The sequence below is a fragment of the Stenella coeruleoalba genome (genome assembly GCF_951394435.1).
Source record: "Stenella coeruleoalba genome assembly, chromosome: 4".
Classification (NCBI taxonomy): Eukaryota; Metazoa; Chordata; class Mammalia; order Artiodactyla; family Delphinidae; genus Stenella; species Stenella coeruleoalba.
This window is the reverse complement of record NC_137149.1, coordinates 121,153,574-121,179,997: the sequence shown is the minus strand read 5'-3', so window position 1 is coordinate 121,179,997 and position 26,424 is coordinate 121,153,574. Positions and strand designations below refer to the sequence as shown.

General features: G+C 43.7%; 1 protein-coding gene across 10 annotated transcripts in view; it reads left to right on the top strand.

Moving 5' to 3' along the window:
* Window positions 1-26,424, top strand: part of DCLK2 (doublecortin like kinase 2) — a 275,022-nt gene that overhangs the window by 240,895 nt on the left and 7,703 nt on the right. For all 10 annotated transcript variants that reach the window (XR_013828169.1, XM_079920286.1, XM_079920293.1 and 7 more), the window contains 7 exons: window positions 80-137; window positions 10,453-10,572; window positions 11,053-11,199; window positions 18,350-18,483; window positions 18,895-18,972; window positions 25,052-25,148; window positions 26,014-26,094. Coding sequence is in view for 9 of the 10 variants with exons in the window: in XM_079920286.1 (XP_079776412.1) it covers window positions 80-137; window positions 10,453-10,572; window positions 11,053-11,199; window positions 18,350-18,483; window positions 18,895-18,972; window positions 25,052-25,148; window positions 26,014-26,094 (715 nt within the window). In the remaining variant the exon portion in view is untranslated. The remainder of the gene's footprint in view (window positions 1-79; window positions 138-10,452; window positions 10,573-11,052; window positions 11,200-18,349; window positions 18,484-18,894; window positions 18,973-25,051; window positions 25,149-26,013; window positions 26,095-26,424) is intronic.

Sequence of the window (26,424 nt, the reverse complement as noted above, 5' to 3'; positions counted from 1 at the left end):
TCTGTGCTGTAGAGGAAATCAGGATGGATGGTGTCTTTGATTTATGTCTTTAAATGGCCTTCCTCTGATTATTCCATAGGTCCACAGGAAAGGAGTTTGCCCTAAAGATTATAGACAAAGCCAAATGTTGTGGAAAGGTACAGTATACATAACTGTTTTGTAAAAGAAACTGAAAAAACTTAGAGATGTTTACTGCGGTGAAGGAATTTAAGTGGTGATTTGACAAGATCATAATAGGAATAGTCTGCTGATAGTAGCAGGGGAAACCTTATCAAGCTTTTTTTCCCCTGCCATTTTTCAGAAACCTTAATCCTAAAACAGTAAATTGATTTGATCTCTGTCCTAACCATTGAAAAATACAAGTTCTTCTCTCTGGGAGATGTCTATATCAAAACCCAGCAACACACAAAAGGTGCCTCAAGAACTGTGAGGGTTCTGAGACTTTTCAAACTAAGAAATTAGCCTTCCAGCTTTGTAGATGTGGCAGAAGACACAAGATTCCTGGGTCAGAGACAAAAACTACTACTGGTGCCACAGCAGCTAGCATGAGCTCCATGCTTGCACTGGTTCCCAAAGCCCACAGAAGTGATGCAGAGGGGCCCAGCTGGATGCTGTCCACACAGTGGGTTTGTGTCACAGTGGAGGACCCCCAAGCTTAGGAACCCCCCCAATCTTATGAGGCGGCCACTAGCATCCTACCCAGCCTCTGCCCCAGAGGAGAGCATTATTTTTATTATCATGGTCAGGAAACAAATCGCCGTCCACCCCTGGGGGAGACCCTGTCTCTGTGTTCCAAGGGTGTTTGCTATACAGACATACTTGGAAAGATAGTTTGTAACTAAAGATGATGTGGGATGTGCAGAAACACCATGGATTGTCTCCCCAAATGGATGAACTTTTTTCTCTGTCCTACTCTGAAGATGGGACTGGGAAAAAAAATCAAATGATAGAATGCTGCTAGATTACTGCCATTTCAACTATATTTGAAGGATAAATATTCTACAATAGTGAAGACAAAGACCTTTTTAGATTCCTTTCTGGCAAGTAGCATAGCAGTTAAGAGAGCAAGCTCTAGGGCCTTCCCTAGAAGGTGGCGCAGTGGTTAAGAATCCACCTACCAATGCAGGGGACACGGGTTCGAGCCCTAGTCTGGGAAAATCCCACATGCTGTGGAGCAACTAAGCCTGTGCGCCACAACTACTGAGCCGGCACTCTAGAGCCCGCGAGCCACAACTACTGAAGCCTGTGTGCCTAGATCCCATGCTCCGCAACAAGAGAAGCCACCGCAATGAGAAGCCCGTGCACCGCAATGAAGAGTAGCCCCTGCTCGCCGCAACTAAAGAAAGCCCACGCACAGCAACGAAGACCCAACACAGCCAAAAATAAATAAATAAATAAATAAATAAATTGAAAAAAAGAGAGAGAAGTTTCTAGATCTCATGGTCCAACTCTGAGTTCCTCGCGCTTGTGGTGCTGAGCACTTGAAGTATGGCCAGTCTGAACTGAAATGTACTCTCAGTGTAAAACACAACAGATTTTGAAGACAATGCAGAAAGAAGAATGTAAGATACTTCATTAATATCTTTTGTATTTGATTACATGTTGAAATGATAATATCTTGGATATATGGGGTTAAATGAGTTATACATTTTACCTACTTTTTATATTTTTTAACATGGCTACTAGAAAACTTAAATTTACCTGTGTGGATCACATTTCTATTGAACAGTATTACTCTAGAGCCAGATTGTGTAAAGTTTAATTCTGGCTCTGCCTCTTTTTGCTGTATGACCTTGGAAAAATTAGTTAACCCCTGTGTGCCTCTGTTTCTTCCTATAAAATGCAGTTGTTAATAATATCGAAGGCATAGGTTATTGTGAATTAATTGAATTAAGGCATAGAAAACATGTAGAAAAGTACCAGTATATAACAAGAATTTAACACGTGTTAACTGTCAATATTATTAAGTTATAGCTAGGAGGATTTGATGTGATAGTAGTGGTTTTATATTTATGGACCTCCTAAAACTATTCTTCATCAGACATTTACAAAATTGTGTATTTTTAACAGGAAATTTAAAATATTATGATACAGTGTTAGAAGAGTCTTCTCAGAGACCCAGAATGGAAAATCCAATAGACAAATTTGTCATACACTTTTTTTTTTTTTTTACTACATTGTGACAGCTAATGAAGCAGAGTCTGTGCAAAATGCCCCCCTTTTCTTTGAATAAGGTTTTTCTAAATGTAATTTTCTTTAACTAATTCTGTGTGTTTTCAGTTATTGTGCTAATAATTTTATTACATTTTCAGCTGCAAAGCCTGTCTCCATATGTAAGTAGGTGTTGCTCTTTGTATCTGATATTGTGTGATTTAAGCAGAATGTGTCATAATTTGGGGAGCCAAGTTCTAAACAACTGTATTAAAGTATTTTTTCAAAAAAGTTTAAAAATAATTGCTCTGGTAAGGATATTGTTTACGTGATTAAAATTTAAGCAGCTGTCTCAGTAGTTGAAAAAAAAATCTTTATGCAAAAAAATTCAGTCTGATACACTAAGTATTGAGGCAAATGAATAGGTCACTTCAAACATTTGGATCTTATTTTTCTTTGTTATTGAATGTCATTTTATTTTTATAATTCATGATCATATACTTATTTCCATCCTTATATTTTGCTTATTTGAACAATTATTTCCACATGGACTATATAAAATTATAATGTTAAAACTTTAAAAAAAAACTGAAGAATAGTTGACTTACAATATTGTGTTAGTTTCAGTTGTACAGCAAAGTGGTTCAGTAATTTTTTCAGATTATATTTCATTATAGGTTATTATAGGATATTGAATATAATTCCCTGTGCTATACAGTAAATCCTTGTTACTTATCTATTTTATGTAAAGTAGTTTGTATCTGTTAATCCCATACTTGTTTTGTTCTAAATAGGTAGATTTTTCCACTAAAGCTTATATTTAGGAAAAAAATTGATATAGAGAATTTGCTTTTTTTTGGCAGCAGGGGCCACTCTTCATCGCAGTGCGCGGGCCTCTCACTGTTGCGGCCTCTCGTTGCAGAGCACAGGCTCCAGATGCGCAGGCTCAGTAGTTGTGGCTCACGGGCCCAGTTGCTCCGCGGCATGTGGGATCTTCCCAGGCCAGGGTTCGAACGCGTGTCCCCTGCATTGGCAGGCAGATTCTCAACCACTGTGCCACCAGGGAAGCCCAGAATTTGCTTTTTAAAAACAAAATCTAAGGGGAGGTATTCAGCCACTCTTCGGGGGCATCGTTCATTACCTCTGCCTTGTGGGTTGTATACAGAAAAGTAATAATGATGAAAATAATATCAGCCATTTATCAAAATGTATTATCTATCCAAAATGTATTGTCTATCCATTTATCAAAATGTATTATCTATCCAGGCTTGGACATATAGACATTTTGCACATTATCTTTAATGACTTGCAACACAGATGTACTGATTTTACAGATAAAGAAACAGAAATTCAAATTAAATAGCTTCCCAAAAGTCACACAGAAGCAGAGCAGTGATTGGACCTTTGGGCTAGTTGGTTGCACAGCCAGTCTACACTGGCCAATCTACCATGATCCCCTCTCCAAGTTCAACGTATGCATTTGTTCCTATAATAAGAACCTGGGAAAAATTCTTAACCTCTGGTTTTCTGTTTGCTTTTCTGTAATGTACAAGATTAATTCACTTGTTTACCTAACATTTGATGTTTGTGCAAGATACTGTGCTAGGAATAAGGTAATTTAACAATACCAGTTCCATAAAAGTGTTATGGGAGTTCAGGGTAGCACCTGAGAGAGAAGTAGGTGCTCAGTGGAGATGCCTTAGAGCAAGAAGCATTCGAGCTGGATTTGAGCAGTAGGTACGGCTTGAGTAGGCAGTAATGACAGAAAAGCTTTTGAGGCGGCCAGCGCAGCCTGAGTAGAGGCCCAGAAGATGGAAAGCATGTTGGGTTCTTCCAAGTAGGAAGTTTTCTTTTTCTTTTAAAAAAATATTTATTTATTTATTATTTATTTATTTTTGCTGTGCTGAGTCTTCATTGCAGCACACGGGATCTTCATTGCAGCATGCGGACTCTTAGTTGCAGCATACAAACTCTTAGTTGCGGCATGCATGCAGGATCTAGTTCCCTGACCAGGGTTCGAACCTGGGCCCCCTGCCCTGGGAGTGTGGGCCACTGGACCACCAGGAAAGTCCCTCAGTAGGAGATTTTCTTAAATTGATTTATAATGTTGTGTTAGTTTCTGGTTTACAGCAAAGAGACTCAATTATACATACGTATTTTTTTTTCATATTCTTTTTCATTATAGGTTATTACAAGATATTGAATATACAGTAGTTCCCTGTGCTATATAGTAGGACCTGGTTGTTTATCTACTGGTTTGGCCAAAAAGTTCATTCGGTTACTGAATCTGTTGTTCAGTAAAGTTCTTCGTGAAAATGAAAAATGTGTCTTTTATTTTTACTTTAAACCAAACAAACTTTCTGGCCAACCCAGTATTTTATATTTAGTAGCTTGTATCTGTTAATCCCAAACTCCTAATTTATCCCTCTACCACCCCCTTTCCCCTTTGGTAACCATAAGTTTGTTTTCTATATCTGCGAGTCTGTTTCTGTTTTGTAGATACGTTCATTTGTGTCATATTTTAGATTCCACATATAAGTGATATCATATGGTATTTGTCTTTTTCTGTCTGACTTACTTCACTTAGTATGATAATCTCTAGGTCCATCCATGTTGCTGCAAATGGCATTATTTCATTCTTTTTATGGCTGAGTAATATTCCCTTGTATATATGTACCACATTTTCTTTATCCATTCATTTTTTGATGGACGATTAGGTTGCTTCCATGTCTTGGCTATAGTATATAGTGCTGCTATGAACACTGGGCTGCATTATCTTTTCAAATTAGAGTTTTCTCTGGATATATGCCCAGGAGTAGGATTGCTGGATCATACGGTAACTCTATTTTTAGTTTTTTAAGGAACCTCCATACTGTTCTCCGTAGTAGCTGCACCAATTTAAATTCCCACCAACAGTGTATGAGGGTTCCCTTTTCTTGACACCCTCTCCAGCATTTATTATTTGTAGACTTTTTAATGATGGCCATTCTGACTGATGTGAAGTGATACCTGAATGTAGTTTTGATTTGCGTTTCTCTGATAATTAGCGATGTTGAGCATCCCTTCATGTACCTATTGGCCATCTGTATGTCTTCTTTGGAGAAATGTCTGTTTAGGTCTTCTGCCCATGTTTTGATTGGGTTGTTTGTTATTTTGTTATTGAGTTGTATGAGCTGTTTATATATTTTGGAAATTAAATCCTCATTGGTCGCATCATTTTTGCAGATATTTTCTCCCAGTCTGTAGGTTGTCTTTTTGTTTAGTTTATGGTTTCCTTTGCTGTGCAAAAGCTTATAAGTTTAATCAGGTCCCATTTGTTTATTTTTGCTTTTATTTCTATTGCCTTGGGAGACTGACCTAAGAAAACATTGCTATTATTAATGTCAGAGAATGTTTTGCCTGTGTTCTCTTCTGGGAGTTTTATGGTGTCCTGTCTTATATTTAAGTCTTTAAGCCATTTTGAGTTTATTTTTGTGTATGTTGTGAAGGAGTGTTGTAACTTTATTGATTTACATGCCACGTAGGAGATTTTTGCAAGATCTACCTTGGGGCCAAATTTAAGGAGGCTTTTGAGAAGGCTATGGTGTTTGTAAATTTAAGAATTCTTCCAAGTTTGGTATTCTAAATAATATTCATTCTAAATATTTATTGAATTCCCATAGTGTATGAAGCCCTGAGCTTTCTGTTGTGGTGCTTAGAAGTGGTCCTTCCTTCTCTTCCCGGAGTTCTGCATTCATTATCTACATGATATGGGTCCAGGCAGGACATAAATCCAAATGTATATTGTAGTAGTTTCCTGAGGCTGTTGGAATAAATTACCACAAACTTAGTGGCTTACAACGGAAATTTATTTTCTCACAGTTCTGGCGGCTAAGTCTGAAATGCACACTCCCTCTGGAAGCTTTAGGGGAGAATCTGTACCTTGATTCTAAGTAGCTTCTGGTGGCTGACAGTATTCCTTGGCTTGTGGCCACATCACTCCAAACCCTGCCTCCGTCTTCACCTCCCTGTCTTCTGTGTGTGTGTTTTTCCTTTTCGGTCTGTGAAATCTCCCTCTGCCTCTGTCTCTTAAAGACACTTGTGATGGCACCCAGATAATCCACTGTTATCTCTTCGTTGCAGTATCTTTAATCACATCTCCAAAGACATTTTTTCAAATACAGTAATATTAACAAGTTCCAGGCATTAAGGCTTGGTAACTTTGTGTGGCCGTTATTCAACCAACCACACTCATCTACCGCAGAAATTACAGGTAGCGATCTGAGCATCTCATCTCTCTCACTGCATGATCCTCAGCAGTACTCACCCCACAATATATATGCCAGCTGTAAAGCCACTGTTGACCGAGAGCAGGCATGATGTGTTTATGTCTTCCACTTTCTTGAGCACTTCAGAACGGACTGTGCTAGTTGCTGGAGGGCGAGGTAAACAGAAAGCTCTGGGACAGCAGGGTGAGGGCTGTGGTTGGAGCAGAGCGCAGGGGCACTGAGAACAAATTCGAGGGGCTCCTAATCCAGTCACAGTTGAGCAGGGGAGGCCACCTGGAGGAGGTGAGGTCTCATGTGGTGCTGAGGGGTAAATAGGAGTTCACCAAGAAGCGGGGAAAGAGAGCTCCAGACAAAACCGCCTGTGCAAGTGCCTGGAGGTCTAGATAAGAGATTGGCAAAAGGGATAAAATGGGAATGGATATATCCCGAGGCTATGGAGAAGGCTGACCTGGCAGGGATCGGTGATTGATTGGCTGTGCAGGAGGATGCAGGAAGGAGGGTCCGGGTGGAATTCCTGTCTGCTCTGGGCAGCCAGGTTCATTCAGTGAGACAAAGGACACAGGAGGGAAGGACTGGAGACAAGATGATTCGTTTGGTTTGAGAGAGCTGTTTATTCCGTGAATCTGTTTCTCTCTGGCTCTCTCTCTCTCTCTCTCTCTCTCTCTCTCTCTCTCTCTCTCTCTCTCTCTCTTTTGTCAGTTAAAAACCACCCTGGCCAAGGATAGGGCGGTATCCTTTGCCAAGTGAGCAGTTTTCTTTGTCATTTACTCTCACATACAAAACCGTGGAACACCGCCATGAAATGATTCATGTGTAAATTATTTGGAGTTAGAATCATGAATCACTTAACATAAATAATGGTAGATGACTGAATAATGCAAGTTCAGTGCAGTTCAAGACAAAAGTGATGTTCACATTGTATTTAGAAATATTTCCCTGGAAAATGTAACCTAGAGAGCATTTTTATATATTAGAAACAAAGATTACATACGGGTTGCATAAGAAATAGGAAGATAACGTTTGGAAAGATTTTTGTGCATTGTTTTGTTTTGCTTCTGAAGATGGTTTACGTTAAAAAGAGGATTGTTCCTTCAAAGACGTATTTACATGCATCGTCAGAGGTTGGGAAACAAAGGCTAATAACTCCCACATCCCAGCAAAAACCTTCACTATGTGCATAGAATACTAGCCATTGTTGAGTAGCATACAGTAAGCTGAGATAATAAATAATGGTGGAGAAAATGTTGCAGTATTCACTTAATGTTTGAAATGTGACACTGCCCAGAGGCCCTGGGAGAAGTTCCACAATGCCTCTCAGAAGACTCTCTGTTGTGCCTTTTAATGAAAAAGATAACTTGGGGGAGGTGTGGTCTCCGTATGCGGTAGACTCCTTATTTTAGCTCCAATTTGAGAGAATTCTTGGGGTACTGGTGATGGGGATTATTTTACGTATGTCACTCTAAATTAGCATCACAGACCGAGCCCCTGAAGAGAGGTAAATTTATAGACTCTCCCAACCTGGGGGAAATGGGGAGGAGGGAGGAGAACTGACGTGATAGTTCCACTTAGCTTAAAAATCAAACACCCATTTTACTACCATGTCGTCTCGGCTTCACACAGAGTGAAATAAACTCATTTGGTTGCCTTTACATGTTCACAAAGGTACATCTGCCTCTGCTTGTTACTGTGATTAAGGACATGGTTGGCACAGATGAGCCACAGGCTTCTAAGCAGGTGTACAAATGTGGAGGGTTTGCTGCATCTTTCCTTTGTCTCTGTGGCCACGAGGAGTTGGCTGCACAGCTGCTTCCCTTGGGAGGGACCAGGGCTCTGTTGCTGCCTACTGCTGCTGCCCTGTGAGACTGGAACCACGCAGGGGGCCCTGTGGCCTCCCAGCTGTGGTTGGCTAGGTTCTGAGAACCACTGTTCTTCCCTGTCTGCTGACTCCAAAGCCAGTCTAAGTCTTCCCAGCCCTGCTCATTAATGGGCATAGATTCTCTTCTGTACAAAGCCTGGTGTGGTTCTGCCTTGACTCCCAAGTTGGTGTGAGACTACCTCTAGTTCCTATCTTTTCAAGGAATTGAATAGTGTCAGCTTTGCAGCTGTCATTTTGCAAAATTACAACTTTGACTGAAGCCTCCCCCTTTGAAAGGTGATATTGTACAGTACAAAAAATGTGGACTGGGATGTCAGGACCCTAGGTGTGCACCCTGCCTCCAAGGACTGTTCTAAGGATAAGCGTTAAGACATTACACAAGTACCTTGCACAGCGACTGACAGTTAGTGACTAGATTCCTAGATCATGTTGGTTCTTTTCTTTCCCCCATTGTTGGTTCAGCATTTGCACTGTCATTTTCCAACATTTACTGAGTGACTACCTGGACAAACACAGTGCATTCAATGCTAGAGAAACACCGCCCACCATGAGCAGCAGCCAGCAACAGATTTTCTCTGAACGTTAGTTATTCATCTGTTATAATTCATACTTCCACCTGTTGTCGAAAAGCATTTGAGATGGCTGTGAGTAAAAATACACGTATACGTGGATGCATGAAGATGAGAGGAACCATAAATGGTATCCTGAACTAGAGATAATTATCTTACTACTGCAGCAGAACACTAAATTTAGTTGAAATTCATGAGAGCAAAGGAGGCAAAAGGGGCGGTAAGAGGGAAGTGCACACACACACACACACACACACACACGCGCGCGAACATATAATATGAATATATGCATATATGTGTATTGAATATTTAGGTAGCAAATGATAGCCCTTATAAGGTAAATTTTGCTATATTTGAAAACCTAGAGTGTGTAATAGGGCAATTAGCAATTTTTACAGAGCATTTCCTAAATTCTAAACAATTTATTATTACAGTTAATGAGGATTAACAAATATGACATTGTTGAGAGATTTTAATGTCTCATAATAACATAGACCAATTGTTGCTCATGATTCATGGGTTGGTGTATTGAAAATAATAATGCCGTGAGTAAATGTTTTGCTACAGTGCTGATCTCAACTGCATTACTCACCAGGACTGATAATCAGGTGGTATTTTCAGAGAAGTGATGGTCCCCATGGTACTATATGTTTCCTGATTTCTGAAATACAAGATGATAAGGAACATCCATCTGGTGAATGATTTCATACCCAATCATAGAAGAAGAAAGTTTCTTTTTTATATGAATTTCAACATGAAATTCAAATTCATATTGGTAATAGTTTAAAAACTAAAAATGTTTGTAATGCTAGAAGTTGTATCCCATAAGCATGCCAAATTTCCTTACATGCCTAGTCTTTATTTCTGAGTGTATACTGAAAGGGAAAAGTGATTCCAGCTGAACTGCAAAGCACAGTGTGGCGTACACAAGTTTTCATAGCATCACAACCTCTTAAGGTGTTAGAAATAAAGAAGAGACAGGAAGGAGTGTGTTTTATGTGCCAGATAGCATGCTGAGCCTTTTGAGGGATGTATTTTTTTTAATAAATTTATTTATTTATTTTATTTTTGGCTGTGTTGGGTCTTTGTTGCTGCGTGTGGACTTTCTCTAGTTGCGGTGAGTGGGAGCTACTCTTCTTTGCGGTGTGCGGGCTTCTCATTATGGTGGCTTCTCTTGTTGCACAGCACGGGCCCTAGGCGCGTGAGCTTCAGTAGTTGTGGCACGCAGGCTCAGTAGTTGTGGCACGTGGGCTCAGGAGTTGTGGCGCACAGGCTTAGTTGCTCTGAGGCATGTGGGATCTTCCCGGGCCAGGGCTCAAACCTGTGTCCCCTGCATTGGCAGGCGGATTCCTAACTACTGCGCCACCAGGGAAGTTCTCGAGGGATGTATTGAAGGATGTCTTTCTGTTAGTTACAGTGAGGTGTCACGCTGACTTGTCCTGTCCCTAGGGACACCAGCTGGGCCAGGGTGTGGTTTGTCTCTGTTCCTTCAGTGTCAGATCTACAGCCTGTGTTGTCCTCCAGAACACAGGGATAGAGCAGAGGGTTCTGTAATTTCTGATCTACCTCTCTAAACCCTTTTTGACAGGAGCATCTGATTGAGAACGAAGTGTCGATACTGCGCAGAGTGAAACATCCAAATATCATCATGCTGGTTGAGGAGATGGAAACAGCTACTGAGCTTTTTCTGGTGATGGAATTGGTCAAAGTAAGAGGATGGAGAGATTTCAAGAGAATTCATTGATGACAAATCCCAAGACTTACAATATTCTTGAAGGACCTAATTGGAAAAGTGTTTTGCTACCTTGAAACTTGCATTATTTATAATCATCAATTTTAGTGGCACTTGTGTCATTTTTTTCATCTACTCCAGGCTGATGAGCTTTCTTTGATACCTTCATAGAACTGCCACTGTTGATGTTTTGTTTTGTTTTTTTTAATATTTATTTATTTATTTATTTGGTTGCATTGGGTCTTAGTTATGGCAGATGGGCTCCTTAGTTGCGACACGCAGGTGCCTTAGTTGTGGCATGCAAACTCTTAGTTGCGGCATGCATGTGGGATCTAGTTCCCGGACCAGGGATCGAACCTTGGCCTTCTGCATTGAGAGTGCAGAGTCTAAACCACTGTGCCACCAGGGAAGTCCCCACTGTCGATGTTTTGATATGTTCTTTTATGTGTCCTTTAGGGTGGAGATCTCTTTGATGCAATTACTTCTTCAACCAAGTACACTGAGAGAGATGGCAGTGCCATGGTGTACAACCTGGCCAACGCCCTCAGGTACCTCCATGCCCTCAGCATTGTACACAGAGACATCAAGCCAGAGAACCTCTTGGTACGTCATCTCTGCCTTTTCTGTTCCAACTCAGGTCTCTCTCCCTTTAAAGTGACAGTAATTGCATGCAAACAATCATATGCAGACTATGACATTTTATTTTATTTATTTTAATTTTTTTTTGCGGTACGCGGGCCTCTCACTGTTGTGGCCTCTCCCGTTGTGGAGCACAGGCTCCGGACCTGCAGGCTCAGCGGCCATGACTCACGGGCCCAGCCGCTCCGCAGCATGTGGGATCTTCCCGGACCGGGACACGAACCCGTGTCCCCTGCATCAGCAGGCAGACTCTCAACCACTGCACCACCAGGGAAGCCCCAATGACATTTTAAAGTCTATACCAACCCTGCAGATACGGGGCTGAGAGAATTTAAATCTAGAAAATCAGCCTGACTCAAGTCAATGACCATAAAATGTTAATGGATTTCTCGAATTGATCTGCACTTCTGCATTTACTGTTTACCAGACATTAGAAAACATATTTTCATTTACAATTTGATGGATGGTGCTAACTGAAGAAAGGTGAGCAGGAAAATTATTTTATGAGGCAAAAAATTCGGAAGAATAAATTGGAGACAGAAACAGAATTAGAGGCTTGTAGGAGACAGCAGTAGAACACAAGCGTTCATTTCTGTGCAGGATGGAACTTTGGAAATGATCTAGTCCATTCATTTCAGCTCTACAGATATGGAAATTGAGACCCAGATATGCTAACTTTTCTTGTTTAAAAGTCTCATTTGTCCTGTTGAAAGTCTTATTCTGATATGCACTCAACTTCATAATCTGGTTCCAGTTTACCTTTCCAGCCTCTTCTGTTACTCTCTTCCCTACCCATCTGGCCAGCATGGCACTCACCTTCAAGCCATATTTAACTCACCTCATGGTGGCCTTCAAACCAAACATTGCTAATGGGGACAGTCCTCGTGTCTACATTGTAGAGAAATTTTAGAGAAGGCGATTTGGGAGTTCTGCACACACACGTCTCCCAAACGCACACAGGACTCTTGGCTTCTCTGTTTCCACCTTTCAGGGCTGAGCGTCACCATCGTCATCGTTACTGCTTGGCAGGTGAGCCTATCTGAGTCTCCCATATCGTGTGCATCCAAGCACAGGTTTCCCCGGGTCCAGGAGTTGGTGAAGACTTGACTTCCTCAGCAGCATTACACCTCATCGTTGGTGTCCACACTGGTCTCTGTTTGCAGCATCCTCTCCCCCAGCAACGTGGCAAACACGTTCATCTTGTAAGATACTGAGCAAGGCCTGTCTCCTTTTTGTTTTGTTTTTTTTTTTTTTTGCGGTGCGCGGGCCTTTCACTGTTGTGGCCTCTCCCGTTGAGGAGCACAGGCTCCGGACGCGCAGGCTCAGCGGCCATGGCTCACAGGCCCAGCCGCTCCGTGGCATGTGGGATCCTCCCAGACCGGGGCACGAACCCGCATCCCCTGCATTGGCAGGCAGACTCTCAACCACTGCGCCACCAGGGAAGCCCGAGGCCTGTCTTCTTGATATCACCCCAGGCTCCCTGGGCATAGTCAGTCATGGCCACCTCTGGTTTTTGCTGCACTTGCCGTGGTGCAGTGATTTTATCGTTTACTTGTCTGTTGTCTTCTCTAGGTCGTAAGCACTAACGGGGCAAGGTCTGTGTTTCGGTTACTTTATATCCCCAGGGCCGAGGAAGCACACAGTGGACGTGGGTAGACGGCTGGTGACTGACCACCATGGTCATGAGGTCGCCAGCAGCTGGCCCTCAAACACAAGTCTCCACAGCCTGCCTCATACGCCCAGCACGCAAATAACAACTGAATGGACTAGGCTTTGGGGCCATCCTGGGGCTTTCTGCTAATCCAGGGTATCCATTTCGCCTTTTGGTTAATACCATTTGATAACTTCCCAGTGTCCACTTAAAAAGTATGTGAGGTTTTTTTTCTTACTGTCTCCTGCCTTGAGGGAATATGTTTCATTTCTGTTTGTTCCTATTAGGAAAGTAAACACCCCTGCTCTATAAAACAAGATGTGTTATGTGAACTCTAAGGAGGAATGGAGGCAGCGGTAAGCCAGGCCCCTGGGTGGACGTGAGGGCGTGGGGTTCCCTCCTCTCGACGGGCTGCTTCTGCACCTTGAGGCTGCGGTCTGGGCTGGCCCCGCCCCTCCCCCACTGACGGAGCTTGGCCGGGGTCAGAGGGGACAAGGCTTCCCCCTGCGGAGCCAGACACAGTGCCGAGGTGTTCACGAGGACGCCCCTGCTCTCCACGGCCCACGTCACCGCAGTGGCCGCTGTGATTGACGTTCTCTGAGAGCACGGGGCCACGGGGCCCGAGGACTAGTGGTTACCACAGTGCCCACGCCGCCTGGCTCTGACTGCGGGGGCCCAGCTGGCGAGGAGGGTGGCGGAGGGGTGAGTGAGCTTCCCCGTAAACCCGAGGGTGCCTGTTGCCCAGCTCACTGATTCCGTTCTCACCCCATTTCCCCTCTTTTCCACTCACAGTTCCTTACTGTATGCAGAATCTCAGAAAACCGCCCCTCATCCTCTTCTGCTGTTACGCATCAAGGGAAGATAGCAGTTGGAGACATCAGTCCCCGTTAGGATGAGTCTCAGAATGTAGGCAGGAGATTGGAATCGAGTGCCCCACCTGCCCCACCTGGATGAATGTCCGCCCCACTCCGAGACCTGCTCTAACCCCGCTGTGCTGCCCAAAGGGCAGAGAAGGGAGATGATAAAACTGATGTCGGGATGAGGCTAATGTGTGACGTGAAAGGGCCGTGGGGTCAGGCTTTGGAGACCCTTAGCTGCGCATATCCAAGTAGAATATGTGCCTGCCTTTGGAAACCTAACTGGACCCCTCGGCTGATCCTAGATAGAGTCAGCAGGTTGGCGTGAAAAAGTACCATCGAGGCACTGAAAGGAAATACGCAGAGGGACTGCCAACCTCTTGCTACGCTAAAAGAGAATTGGGTCTTTGAACACCAGAGCATTCAGACATCTGATTTGCATCCCCTCCTCTGGCAGCAGTGTCATAATTTAAACCCCTGCCAGCAGAGATGTATGGGTCACCGTGTCAGGGAGCACAGGGGTGGCCATTAATGCCGTGAGTTACAGCCTGGCGGTGCCCTGTCAGAGTTAACTATGAGAGACCAGTGATAAATTCCACGTTTCCAGGAGTTCTGGGGGCAGGGGAGAGAAGAGGGTTGGTTTCTCATATTTGAAGTCCTGCTAAATCATGATGCTGACATTTTATTTAGAGAGCTTGTGGCATTCACTTTGTATGTGGGATCTGCATTTCTCACATATTTCAGTTTTGCATTCTGAGAGCAACTTTTGACAGCATCTCTCAGCTTGTGGTGGGCCCTTTGAGCACCGCAGGGCTGGAGTTCTCACAGTGGTGGCTGTTCAGATCTCACCGAGAGTCTGCAGGCCGTGCAGGCTTTTAGACGCAGGAGGGTGCGGTGGACGGCAGTGGTCTTGTTTGGAGCCCCCCCTTGGCTGCCTGCTTGTAACTTGAGCTTTCTGAGCCTCAGTTTCCTCATCTGTAAATTGGAACAAAAGTTCTCTTCCTAATTGTCCAGCAGGGTGACTATAGTAGTGCAGTGAGACAGCATTTAGGAAAATATTGGAACCTCCCAAGTCCTGCGAGGATGCGCGTTACTGGGGAGAACTGAACTCTCTGCCAGAACAGAAGGCCTTTGGAGTCCCTGTGCGTTTAGCCACCTCTTTCTTAAAACCAGTCTCTTAAAGCCACGTGTGTGTGTCTGTGTCAGTTTCTTAAAACAATGTCATAAATTAAAAAAAAAATTTTGGCTGCATTGGGTTTTCGTTGCTGCACGTGGGCTTTCTCTAGTTGCGGCGAGCGGGGCTACTCTTTGTTGCGGTGCGCAGGCTTCTCATTGCGGTGGCTTCTTTTGCTGCGGAGCACGGGCTCTAGGCACGCGGGCTTCAGTAGTTATGGCACACGGCCTCAGTAGTTGTGCTCGTGGGCTCTAGAGCACAGGCTCATTAGTTGTGGTGCATGGGCTTAGTTGCTCTGCAGCATGTGGGATCTTCCTGGACCAGGGATTGAACCCGTGCCCCCTCCGTTGGCAGGAGGATTCTTAACCACTGCACCACCAGGGAAGTCCCAGCAATGTCATAAATGTGTGTGTGTGTATGTGTAGATTTATAGATGTATATATATATATATTTTTTTTTTTCCTGCTTTGAAGAGAATCTCCAGCTAAGATTTGAAATTTACTTACATTCTCTTCCACATATTTGCCTTTGTGTCTAGCATTGGGGAGAGATGAATCAGATAAAATATTATTATTCCAGGCTTGTCTGGCCCTTATGACACTTCCCTTTTGATGTTTAGCCAAGGAGTACCACTTGCCCAAACATAATTCAACGATTATAGACTGTTCAGTCCCTTTCTATTTATACTCCTGCATCTGACTCTGAATTCCTTATAGGGGATGTGAAAAACGGGACTTCTGGGACTTCGGAGTATCTGACAACACTTAAATACCCCTAGGCATCCCTAAATTGAATGTCTAAAATAAACACTGTTTTTAAAAAATGTACCTAATGAGTGTATTTTAAAGTTGTAAAAACAAAATGACATTAACAAAACTTTTTTTTTTTTACTCTCATGATAGAGACATTTAGAATTATAATGTTGGCTATAATGTTCTTATCACTGCAATTACTCAGGGAATTTCTAAAGTCTGGGTTTCAGTAAATGCATCATAAATTCTAACTGTAATTCAGATTGTTCTTGTTAATGTTTATATTAAACATAACGGATGGAAAGTCGTCCTAAGACTAAGCATGACTAAGAACCTGGTTTCTGTTGCTTTAGGCTGAATCATTAGTAGCTTTTTTTTTTTTTTTTTTTTTTTTTTTTTTGGTGGTACGCGGGCCTCTCACTGCTGTGGCCTCTCCTGTTGCGAGCACAGGCTCCGGATGCGCAGGCTCAGTGGCCATGGCTCACGGGCCCAGCCGCTCCGCGGCATGTGGGATCTTCCCAGACCGGGGCACGAACCCGTGTCCCCTGCATCGGCAGGCGGACTCTCAACCACTGCGCCACCAGGGAAGCCTCATTAGTAGCTTTGAATATGTTTCTGCTGAGTTGTGGGCTGACTCAGAATGAAAACTATCTGTGAGGGGCTCCAAGTCCTCATCATTAGTCCTGTGAAACTTGTAAGTCATAAAGAGGCATGCTGCGCATGGGTATTTAGTACCTCAACATGGAAGCAGTTATTAAAATACTAAGGTGAAAAATACTCCTCTTAAACTGCTGAGAACATCACAGGCTAGGAAGGGATTTCAGTGTCATCCTTAAAAAAATGCCTATTAAGGTGGTGGGGTCACTGGCATGAGGAAGCCCGGAGGTTCTTGATGTCTTTTTATTGAGGAGTTTATAAATCATCCCCCTCATTAAGTAGCAGACTAATGGATGATGTTGTAAACATGCTTATCTTGAAAAAACATAATTTGCTAAATTTTTCACTTCCTTTCGTAAGTAGTGGTTTAGATGAAAATCTGATTCAGTTCATGGTAGAATACAAGGAAACACAAACAAAATATGTTTAAAATGTAAAAGTAGAGGAAAGGTATGACGTGAGTACAGGTTAGTTTTTGTAGTTATCCTCTGAAATTGAGTGTTTTCAGAATGGACGTCCAAGAGGCAAATGGACAGCTTGTTAAAGATCCCGCAGTCAAATCTCAGTTATGTTCTCACACACACTCATTTGCTTCTAAAACAATCCATTTGAAATGTAACTTCCGGACTTTTATCCCATAAGGAAAGTTTGCTTATATATAAAATTAATTTTTTCTGAATTATGGAACCAGCACATGTTCATTGTAAACATTTTGGAAACTACTGAAAAGTATAAAGAAGAAAATTAAAGTAACCTGTAATGCTACCACCTAGAGACAAACTTAACATTTTGGGGTGTTACAGCATATATATAATTTTGAATATTTAAAAAAAATTTATGTAATATAGTAAATATTTCCCATGATTAATATTTATTTGAAATGTGCTTATTAGTGACTGTATAATATTTCATTGTAGGGATTTACCATGATTTATGTTTTTTTAGTTATTTTTTTGTCTGGGTTTTTTTTTTCAACATCTTTATTGGAGTTACCATGATTTATTAAGTCATTACCCTGTTGGCCATTTATGTTGCTTCCAGTTTTTAAAAACAGATGAATTCTGATATTGGCATTCTTGTGTATAACCTTTCGGTCCATCTCTGTTGCCTCAGAGCAGGTTCTTAGAAGTAGATTTACAGGATCAGAGGTTATGAAGGATATTAAGAAATTTACGTATGGTTGCAGTGCTTTCTAGAAAAGTTGTTGCATGTTCATCAGCATTGTTAAACCTTTTCCAAGATGATGATTTACCTGATCTAATCAGCCAGTCCTTCTAGGAAAGGAAGGAACATTCATTAAGTCCTGATCTGTACTTCATCTCATTTCATCCTCACACCAACCCCGTGAGCCAAGGACCCCTGTCCTTCCATTTCACAGATGAAGAATCCTGCCCAGGGCGAGTGAGAGACTTTCAAAGGTCACATCAGCAGAAAATGGGTGGAGTGGTTGGTTATGCAAGCTCAGGCTGTCTGATCCCCAAAGTCATTTTCTTTCTAAATTTCCAGGGTTCTCCCCTATGTAATATTTATATTCATCATTGTCTAGAGAACAAGTTCTCATTTTATTTTCTAAACTAAACATGCAAGTTGGAGACCACCTAGCGCTTCAGTGGACACTTCCTAAACATTTCTGAGGCTCTCACATCCCCCCTCCCCCCCAGTGCTCAGGAAACACACAACAGAAGTTCTAGAGGGCTCTCGAGCCAACCAGGTAAGCCGCCACCTACACCCCTCAGCATGCAGACATGTTCATTATACTCCTAGGTAAGGAACTTTTTGCAAAGGTAGAAATACTGTCTTTTTCCTATTTCACACAATCATGCAAAATCTCTAAAAAGAAAAATTAGAGCTTTAAGAAGCAACAAAGATAAACCATGCTGTTAATATCACAAGGAGAGATTTCTTTTGATTTGTTAGTAAATGTATCTGTGTCCTTTCTGCCTAATTCCAAAGGCCCCCCCTTGCAATCACTGAGAAAAAAAAAAAAAAAAGACTTCTGATTATTGGCTGGTTTCTGTTCCAGGTGTGTGAATATCCTGATGGGACCAAGTCTTTGAAACTGGGAGACTTCGGGCTGGCCACTGTGGTAGAAGGCCCTTTATACACAGTCTGTGGCACCCCGACTTATGTGGCCCCAGAAATCATTGCTGAAACCGGGTACGCCTCCTGGGGGTTGGGGTTAGTGCTTTAACTTTGGGAAAGGGTATATTTTGCTGCTGCTGCTCCTGTGTATTCACATGCCTCTTGGGAATGTGGAGGGCAGGAGAGACTGTTACCTGCACCATGATTTTCATCCCAGGAGCTTGAGTTTGTGCTTCTAGTTCCAAGAGCCCTAGGCCTGGACTTCTGTCCCAAGGCCAGTCTTGGCGTCCCGAAGATGGTGGTGAGGTTGGGAGAAGATCAGACACCTTTTGTCCAAAGGGTAATTCATTCCTCTACATGAAATGAGCAGTTTGGTACCGAAAGGCCTTTTTTCCCTAACAAACAAAGGCAAGTACTCTAGTAATGTGCAGGGTTCCTGGGAGTAGTATCACTGTTTCTCTCCTCCCACCCACTTTGTTTCCCCAGCTATGGCCTGAAGGTGGACATTTGGGCAGCTGGCGTGATCACGTACATACTGCTCTGTGGATTCCCACCCTTCCGAAGGTCAGTGGCTCTTTGAATGACAATATTTGAATTGTAAACCCTCTCCCTTTGATCAGGAAACAGACATTCTACAATCAGGACCAGAAACTGCTCAATAAAAATGTCAGTTAAAAATTACACAAACATACCTTTCACTTTTTTATCTTAATTTACAACCTATTAATGTATATTCCTTGTCCACACTTTTGATGTGAGGCCAAGGCCTTTGCTTTGTGTTTGGTCCCCTGAGTTTCCTGCGGTCATTCTTCCGTAAAACACACCCATAGTCCAGTGTCTATGATTTCCGTTCTCAGTCTTTTTCAAGAGGAATAGATTTAAAGATCCTTGTGAAGCAATCTGATCCTTCCAGGTAAGCCTTTTTCTAGTTCTTAAGAGTTGTCTCTTCGACAGCAGTTTTTTGGTTTTGTTTTTTTTTTTTAATAAATTTATTTATTTATTTATTTTTGGCTGTGTTGGGTCTTTGTTGCTGTGCACATGCTTTCTCTAGTTGTTGAGGACGGGGGCTACTTTTTGTTGCCGTGAGCGGGTTTCTCACTGAGGTGGCTTCTCTTGTTGCGGAGCACGGGCTCTAGGAGCACTGGTTCAGTAGTTGTGGCTCGTGGGCTATAGAGTGCCGGCTCAGTAGTTGCGGCGCACAGGCTTATTTGCTCCGTGGCATGTAGGATCTTCCTGGACCAGGGCTCGAACCCGTTTCCCGTGCATTGGCAGGCGGATTCTTAACCACTGTGCAACCAGGGAAGCCCCCTCAACAGCAGTTTTTTTTTTTTGGCGGTATTCGGGCCTCTCACTGCTGTGGCCTCTCCCCTTGCGGAGCACAGGCTCCAGACGCGCAGGCCCAGCGGCCATGGCTCACGGGCCCAGCCGCTCTGCGGCATGTGGGATCTTCCCGGACCAGGGCACGAACCCGCGTCCCCTGCATCGGCAGGCGGACTCTCAACCACTGCGCCACCAGGGAAGCCCTCAACAGCAGTTTTTAAACAACTCACTTTGCAAAGCATTCGACCTAGTTCTTGTAGAAACAGGGAATTCTTTCTTTTTAAGTTTATTTTGTCCGTTCACATAATATTAAGTAGAATTACAAATACTTTTGGCATAAACAGAACTGGGAACAGCAGATTGACCCTTGATGACCCTGCACCTCGCCTGGTGGCCACACATGGTGTTGGGGTGTGTGCTGGGGTCCACAGAGCGCACTCGCACCCAGCAGTCCATGACTAGGGGGCGTGTGGGGCTTTGACACAGCATCTCTTTTGATCAGTTCTGTCTCCCTCTTTGGGGCAAATGAACACTTTGAAGCAGAAGTTCATCTAATGGTGCATGTTTGATTTTCCTCTGAGTTTTCTTGAATGCTCTTTTCCTTTTAATCCCTTCTTTGTTCATTTTACAACTCTTTGTAGAGTAGCTCCTAGGGGCCAGGTACTATTCTAAGTGCTGGGAATCGAGTGGTGAACAAAACATATTCTCTGAGGCCATAGCGTTTACATTGTAGTATTCGGTCAGTAAGTGAAAAATAAGTTTATTCCATTACCCCCCCACCCCGCATTTTATTGTGAAAGCTTTCAAACATACAGAAAAGTTGAAAGGTTTATCTTTTTTAAATGATCAATTTTTAATTGAGTTGAACAGGTTTTTTTTTTTTTGCTGACACTAAACACAAGAATGACAGAGATGTCAGTCTCTACTTGTGAGAGCCTTCTGGTGTAGAAACATCGCGAGAATATTGATCAAGTAGAATAACTGAGCATATGAGGTCATGCTAAGTTGGGGGCATACTGAGTTGAGGGCTAGAAATCACAAAAGGTTTCGTGAAAGATATGACATTTGCGTGGGACCTTGTCCTTGTGGCCTGGGTTACGTTTCTATAGGTGGAAAGTTCTTTCCATCTGGCCATCAACATCATGGTTTTCCATCAAGATCATTGCTCAGGTGGGTTATACAGACTGTAGGATTACTGGACGTATCAGTTTTTGCTGAATAACAAACTCCCCCTGAAGGCAGGGGTGTAAATCATTCTGTGAGTCCATTGAGCAGTTCTTCTGCTCTGGGCTGGCTCAGTGGGGGCGTGAGGTCCAGTGTAGCCTCACTCATATGCCTGGTAGTTGGCTCAGTGTCAGCTGGGAAACAGATATGACTTGGCCATGTGCCTTTCAGCATCCGGCGGGCTAGCATGGGCTTCACATGATGGTGGATACAGGATATCCCAAAGCAGCCAGAGCACTTTCCAAGTCTCTGCTTGCCGCACATTTCTTCATTGATGTCCCGTTGACCAAACGAAATCAAATAGCTAAGCCTGGGGTAAATGTGGGAGAAGGTTAAGTGTGTACACAGAGGGAGGGGGATCATTCGTGGCTATTTTTACAGTCACACTGTGCCCGGCTGGTTTCAGTGATGACTTGTTTTGGGAACTAGTCAAGTGCAGAGGGTAGTGGGTTTATTTATTTTTTTTGCGGTACGCGGGCCTCTCACTGCTGTGGCCTCTCCCGTTGCGGAGCACAGGCTCCGGACGGGCATGCTCAGTGGCCATGGCTCATGGACCCAGCCGCTCTGCGGCATGTGGGATCGTCCTGGACCGGGGCATGAACCTGCGTCCCCTGCATCGGCAGGTGGACTCTCAACCACTGCGCCACCAGGGAAGCCCCTAGGGTAGTGGGTTTTGATAGCAAGTAATTCTAGGACCATTTACAGTAGCGTTTCCCTCCTTGGTTAACCCAAGTTAAGAGCACTTGGAAAAGGGTATCAGGGATCAGTTGTAGAGGAATGTGTGCTCACAACTCCCTCTAGTGTCGCCACTTGCCAGCGCAGCCTGGGAGTTTTTTCTTTGACTTTGCTTTTTACTTTTTAACAAAAGTGAGACTCAGATTGAACAATATGTATCTATTGTGACTTGTTATCCAATGGACAGAAGCTTCTTTGCGGGATCTTGAGATAAGTCTGGCTAATCAAAAGCAGTAAAACTACATTCTGAAAGCTGCTGCCTTAGATGTTATATTCAGAAGCTGGTCCTACAACTCTAGATAGCTTACTTTTGAAAATGTTTTCCCTCTTTCATACCATGTTGTGATGAAAGAGAATCTATTATGTTAAATACTAGTTACAGAAACATCTTCACAGCGTACAGAGACATTCTGGATAGATTTTATAACCTTCTATAATATAAAATATATTTATTTTTATATATTTTATGTATCATATATATATAGCAAATTATGGAAATGGTCCTTTAAAGAATGATAAATGACTATGGTATAAGACATTATCTACTTAAATTTGTACCTAAAATAAAGGCCTTCAAACAGAGATCTCAAAATATTTGTTTTCTACAAAAGATTATTTTCACCCAAAGCTTTTTAATTAAAATTGTTCCTTGGAATTGACAGTTTCAGCTTCTTTCACTGTAGCATCTCTCATTCTTCTTTTAGGGTTTTTGGGCTTTAGTCTTGGGCTGACATATATTTTCCCTCCAGTCTTTTCAACACCAGATTCATTGCTACTGAGAAGGATGTTGGTTTTTCAGAGGCAACTAGAAGTTTAGTTATTGCTTAAGCAAGTCAGTTCTTAGGGCCACTGACAAGTAATACTTGCCTGACTATGCTGAGGTATTTGATGTTTCTTTTAAAGACAAACACATACATACTCCCCTTGAAGTCAGATGTTTGCACATCATTTGTGAAATAGCTTACAACATTTTTTCAGGTTACCTCGTTCGACCTTTAATGACTTGGCATTGGAAAGAGTAGTACACAGACTCTTTTGCTGTTTTCAAAGTTTTTCTTAATGGGCATTTTCATACTTACAGCACTGTACTATTTAAGAATTAAAAAGTGCCTGAAGCATCTCAGCCAGATTGTACAGTATAAATGTGTTAATCCAGGGAAGATTTAATCAGAGAGGCTTTTATTATGTGACTACTAAGAAGGATAAATTCTCTTCAGCTCTGCTCTCTGAGGGCAGCCCGGAATTCCCAGAGCTCTTGCAGTTCACAGCACGGGTCCTGAGGGTGCCATTCTAATTGCCAGGATCCTGGGGTTTTGTTGTTGACTTAGGCTGTTTTGCCAAGGACCTAAATCCTGCAGACACACCCCCAATGTTTTAGCTGTTTGTTAACAAAATAAAAGCCATAGATATTAAAAGATCATAAGCTAGTCGAGATTCCAGAAAAATACCAAAAAGGAGATGAGTGCAGTCATAGACAAGAATGGCTAAAAAGAACAAATTCTGGAAATGGCTGACTTTTTTCTATCTCCTTCTAACATTGTCTCCTGGGGTCCTCCAATTTTCTAAAGATTTCTGTAAAATCCCATTGTGTTCTTAGATGCATCCTTTACTCATTTTGAAGGAGAGTTGAGCTGAATTAAATCAGTAGAGAAGTAACAGTGAAAAGGAAAGAAAATACTTAGACACCTAGAAAGAGTCTGTGCTCACTCCAAGAATATCACTTTTTAGGAGAGCGAGGTGGGTGGGGGCATCTTTTGCCTCGTCCGGTGATCTGGCCTGACTTGTGCTCCTCCGTGTGCTGCGTGACCCAGATGTCATGGACCAGTGGTGTCGATTCCGCTGGGCTTGGTTAGAGGTCATGAATGTTCACCGGCCCACAAACTCTACTCTTTTCTCTTAGAACAGGAACGAGGCAGCCACCTCATCACACAGCCCCCAAACTTGTCGCTGGACACTCCCCGGAGTGATGTATTTCTAGGGACACCACACTTGCCCTTGCAGACCCTGGAGGGCTGGTAGCATGAGGAGCCTCCTGTCCAGAAGGCTGGGCAGGGTCCCACGTGAGCACCCTGAGCAGTAAGTAGGCTGCAGGGAGCCTGTCGGGAGCTCCGGGAGGAATGCTGCACCCTTGCCGAGTGAGACGGAACTTCGCTCCTGGATTTTGATCTTGACCCCAGCAGTGCATCCTGAGTTTTCTCCTAGGGCTTTGTGATGGCCTAGAAAGCCAATGACTGTGTTCTCACTCGGGCCATTGACGTGCCCACCAAGGGAAGGGGCTCTGTGGCCGTGGAGATGCAGTTTTCTGGGAGGTAGGGGATGCCCAGCTTCCTGAATTTTTCCCAGCAGTGTTTCCATGGCGCCATCCATAAAAAGTCAAGTCATCGTTTATCCTGTAGGCAGCAGCTGTGTGTGCAGGTGCACCTTGGGGGGCGGGCAGGTAGGCACAGGGTGGGGAGGTACGTTCACCCAGGGGTGGCGAGGTGGGTTTGCCTCAACCGTGCAGTTCTAGTCGATGTCCTTGGATGGGCTCTTTGTCTCGGACTGAGCTTCAATGAAAGGCAAGTTCCAAAGCGGGGAGCACATTGTGTCATGAATGTTTATCCAGATTCTGAACTCCTTGTGATGTTTTCATATGTTGGCTGCTTCACTGATCTTTGGCTGTTTTCTTGGAAGAGTAGAAAGAGGAAGGACAAGGAGATCTGACTCAAATGTGCTGCTTTTCCCCTCTTACTACCACGAGAGACTGAGGGCAGGTGCTGAGCTTGTTTTTTTGCTGAAATGAGGATTTACATCATTTGTGGATGCCATTTTTTTCTTGAGTCTTTTTTTATCATGGAAAAATATATGTAACATAAAATTTATCATTTAAACCATTTTTAAATGTATAGTTTTAAGGGTTAGGTGGTATTAAGTACACTTACAATGTTGTACAACCATCACTACCGTCCATCTCTGGAACATCTTCGTCTTTCCACGTTGAAACCCTGTACCCACTGAACAAAGTTCTTGCATCTTTGTCTCTTCTCTCTCCCCGCTCCCTCTCTTCCCTCTCTCTCCCTCCCCCCCCCTCATCCTCTCTTTCCCTCCCCCCTCCCTCCCCCCCCATCTCTCCCCATCTCTCCCCACCTCTCCCCACACACACACACACCTCCCTCTTTCTCTGTGATTCCCAGGCCGGAAATGTTCTTCGGTTCTTTGTCTAAAAGGGAGAGAGTGTCATCCCAAATGCAGTTGAGATCCACAGCTGAGCTATGAAATGCCCAAGCCAGAGAGACTGGGCTCCTTCCCCGCCTTCCCATGAGCATTTTGTTAAAAACTGTATGGTGACTCTGACTCTTTCTCTGTTTCTCCATCACTGACTTAGTGAGAACAATCTCCAGGAAGATCTCTTCGACCAGATCTTGGCTGGGAAGCTAGAGTTTCCGGCCCCCTACTGGGACAACATCACAGACTCAGCCAAGGTACCCATCCAGGCCCGTTTCTAGGGGTTGCGTCGTGTTGAGGGTCCTCACCCATTGTGTGGGGCTGTAGCAGCACTTGGTGTTGAGCTCCGTGTCTGTCTTGACTTTTTTTTTTTTTTTTTCTTTTTTTTGTGGTACGCGGGCCTCTCACTGTTGTGGCCTCTCCTGTTGTGGAGCACAGGCTCTGGACGTGCAGGCTCAGTGGCCATGGCTCACGGGCCCAGCCGCTCCGCGGCATGTGGGATCTTCCCGGACCGGGGCACGAACCCGTGTCCCCTGCATCGGCAGGCGGACTCTCAACCACTGCGCCACCAGGGAAGCCCCTGTCTTGACTTGTAATGTGTGGTTCTTCATTAAGTTCCTTCCTCAGTGTGGTCTCTGAAATGCTTAACCAAATTCTGAAAGCTGGACTGGCTGTCGTCCCAGTTTGCCGCTACCGTCCTCCTGTGCTCCTCTAAGCCCTAAACGTTTGTTCTTTCATTTATTCAAGAAATGTGTTACGGACACCCGTCAGACTGTAGGGGTAGATTTGTGAGACGTGCTGAATTGCCAAAAGGAGCAGCACTGCAGTTCTGCGCTGTGGAATGATGACAATGGCCGGAACTCTTAGGAGAGAACATCTTGGGTTTAATGTAGATTCGGGAGAGACCTCTTCCTCTCTCAGTGCCGCTGACACGAGGCAGCTGTGTCTGCGTAATTGCCTCCTAGGCACGGGCAGTGGAGGTGATAATAGCTTTTGCATTCAAACGGCTGAGCAGCTGTGTTGGCTGTTCTTTGAAGTACTTGGTGCCAACTCAAGATTTCTGTGTTGATGCTGGAATTACCCCCTGTCGCCTGCTCTATCACCTTCTTTATTTCTTTCCAGGAATTAATCAGTCAAATGCTTCAGGTAAACGTTGAAGCGCGGTGCACTGCGGGACAGATCCTGAGTCACCCCTGGGTATCAGTAAGTACCCCACGTCCCCGGGGAACCAACATCTCTGTGTCCTGTGGCCAACAGCGTGCTTCCTCGCCAGGGCTTTTGCGCAGGCAAAGTTCTGCATCCAAGTTCCGTGGAGGATTAAATGTCTGTTTTCTCTAATGAGCAAGTAGCATGAAGTCACTTCTCTGGGAGAAAGCGGTTGGCACCAGGATCCCGCTCTGTGAGTGACCTGGCACGTCACTGTCCCTTCCTGGGCCTCAGTTTCCTTATCTGTGAGAAGAAGGGTTTGGCCAGGATGCTCTCTAAGGAGCTTTTTCTGTCATCCTGGGGTTTGAGAGTTTTTAGGATTTGCCC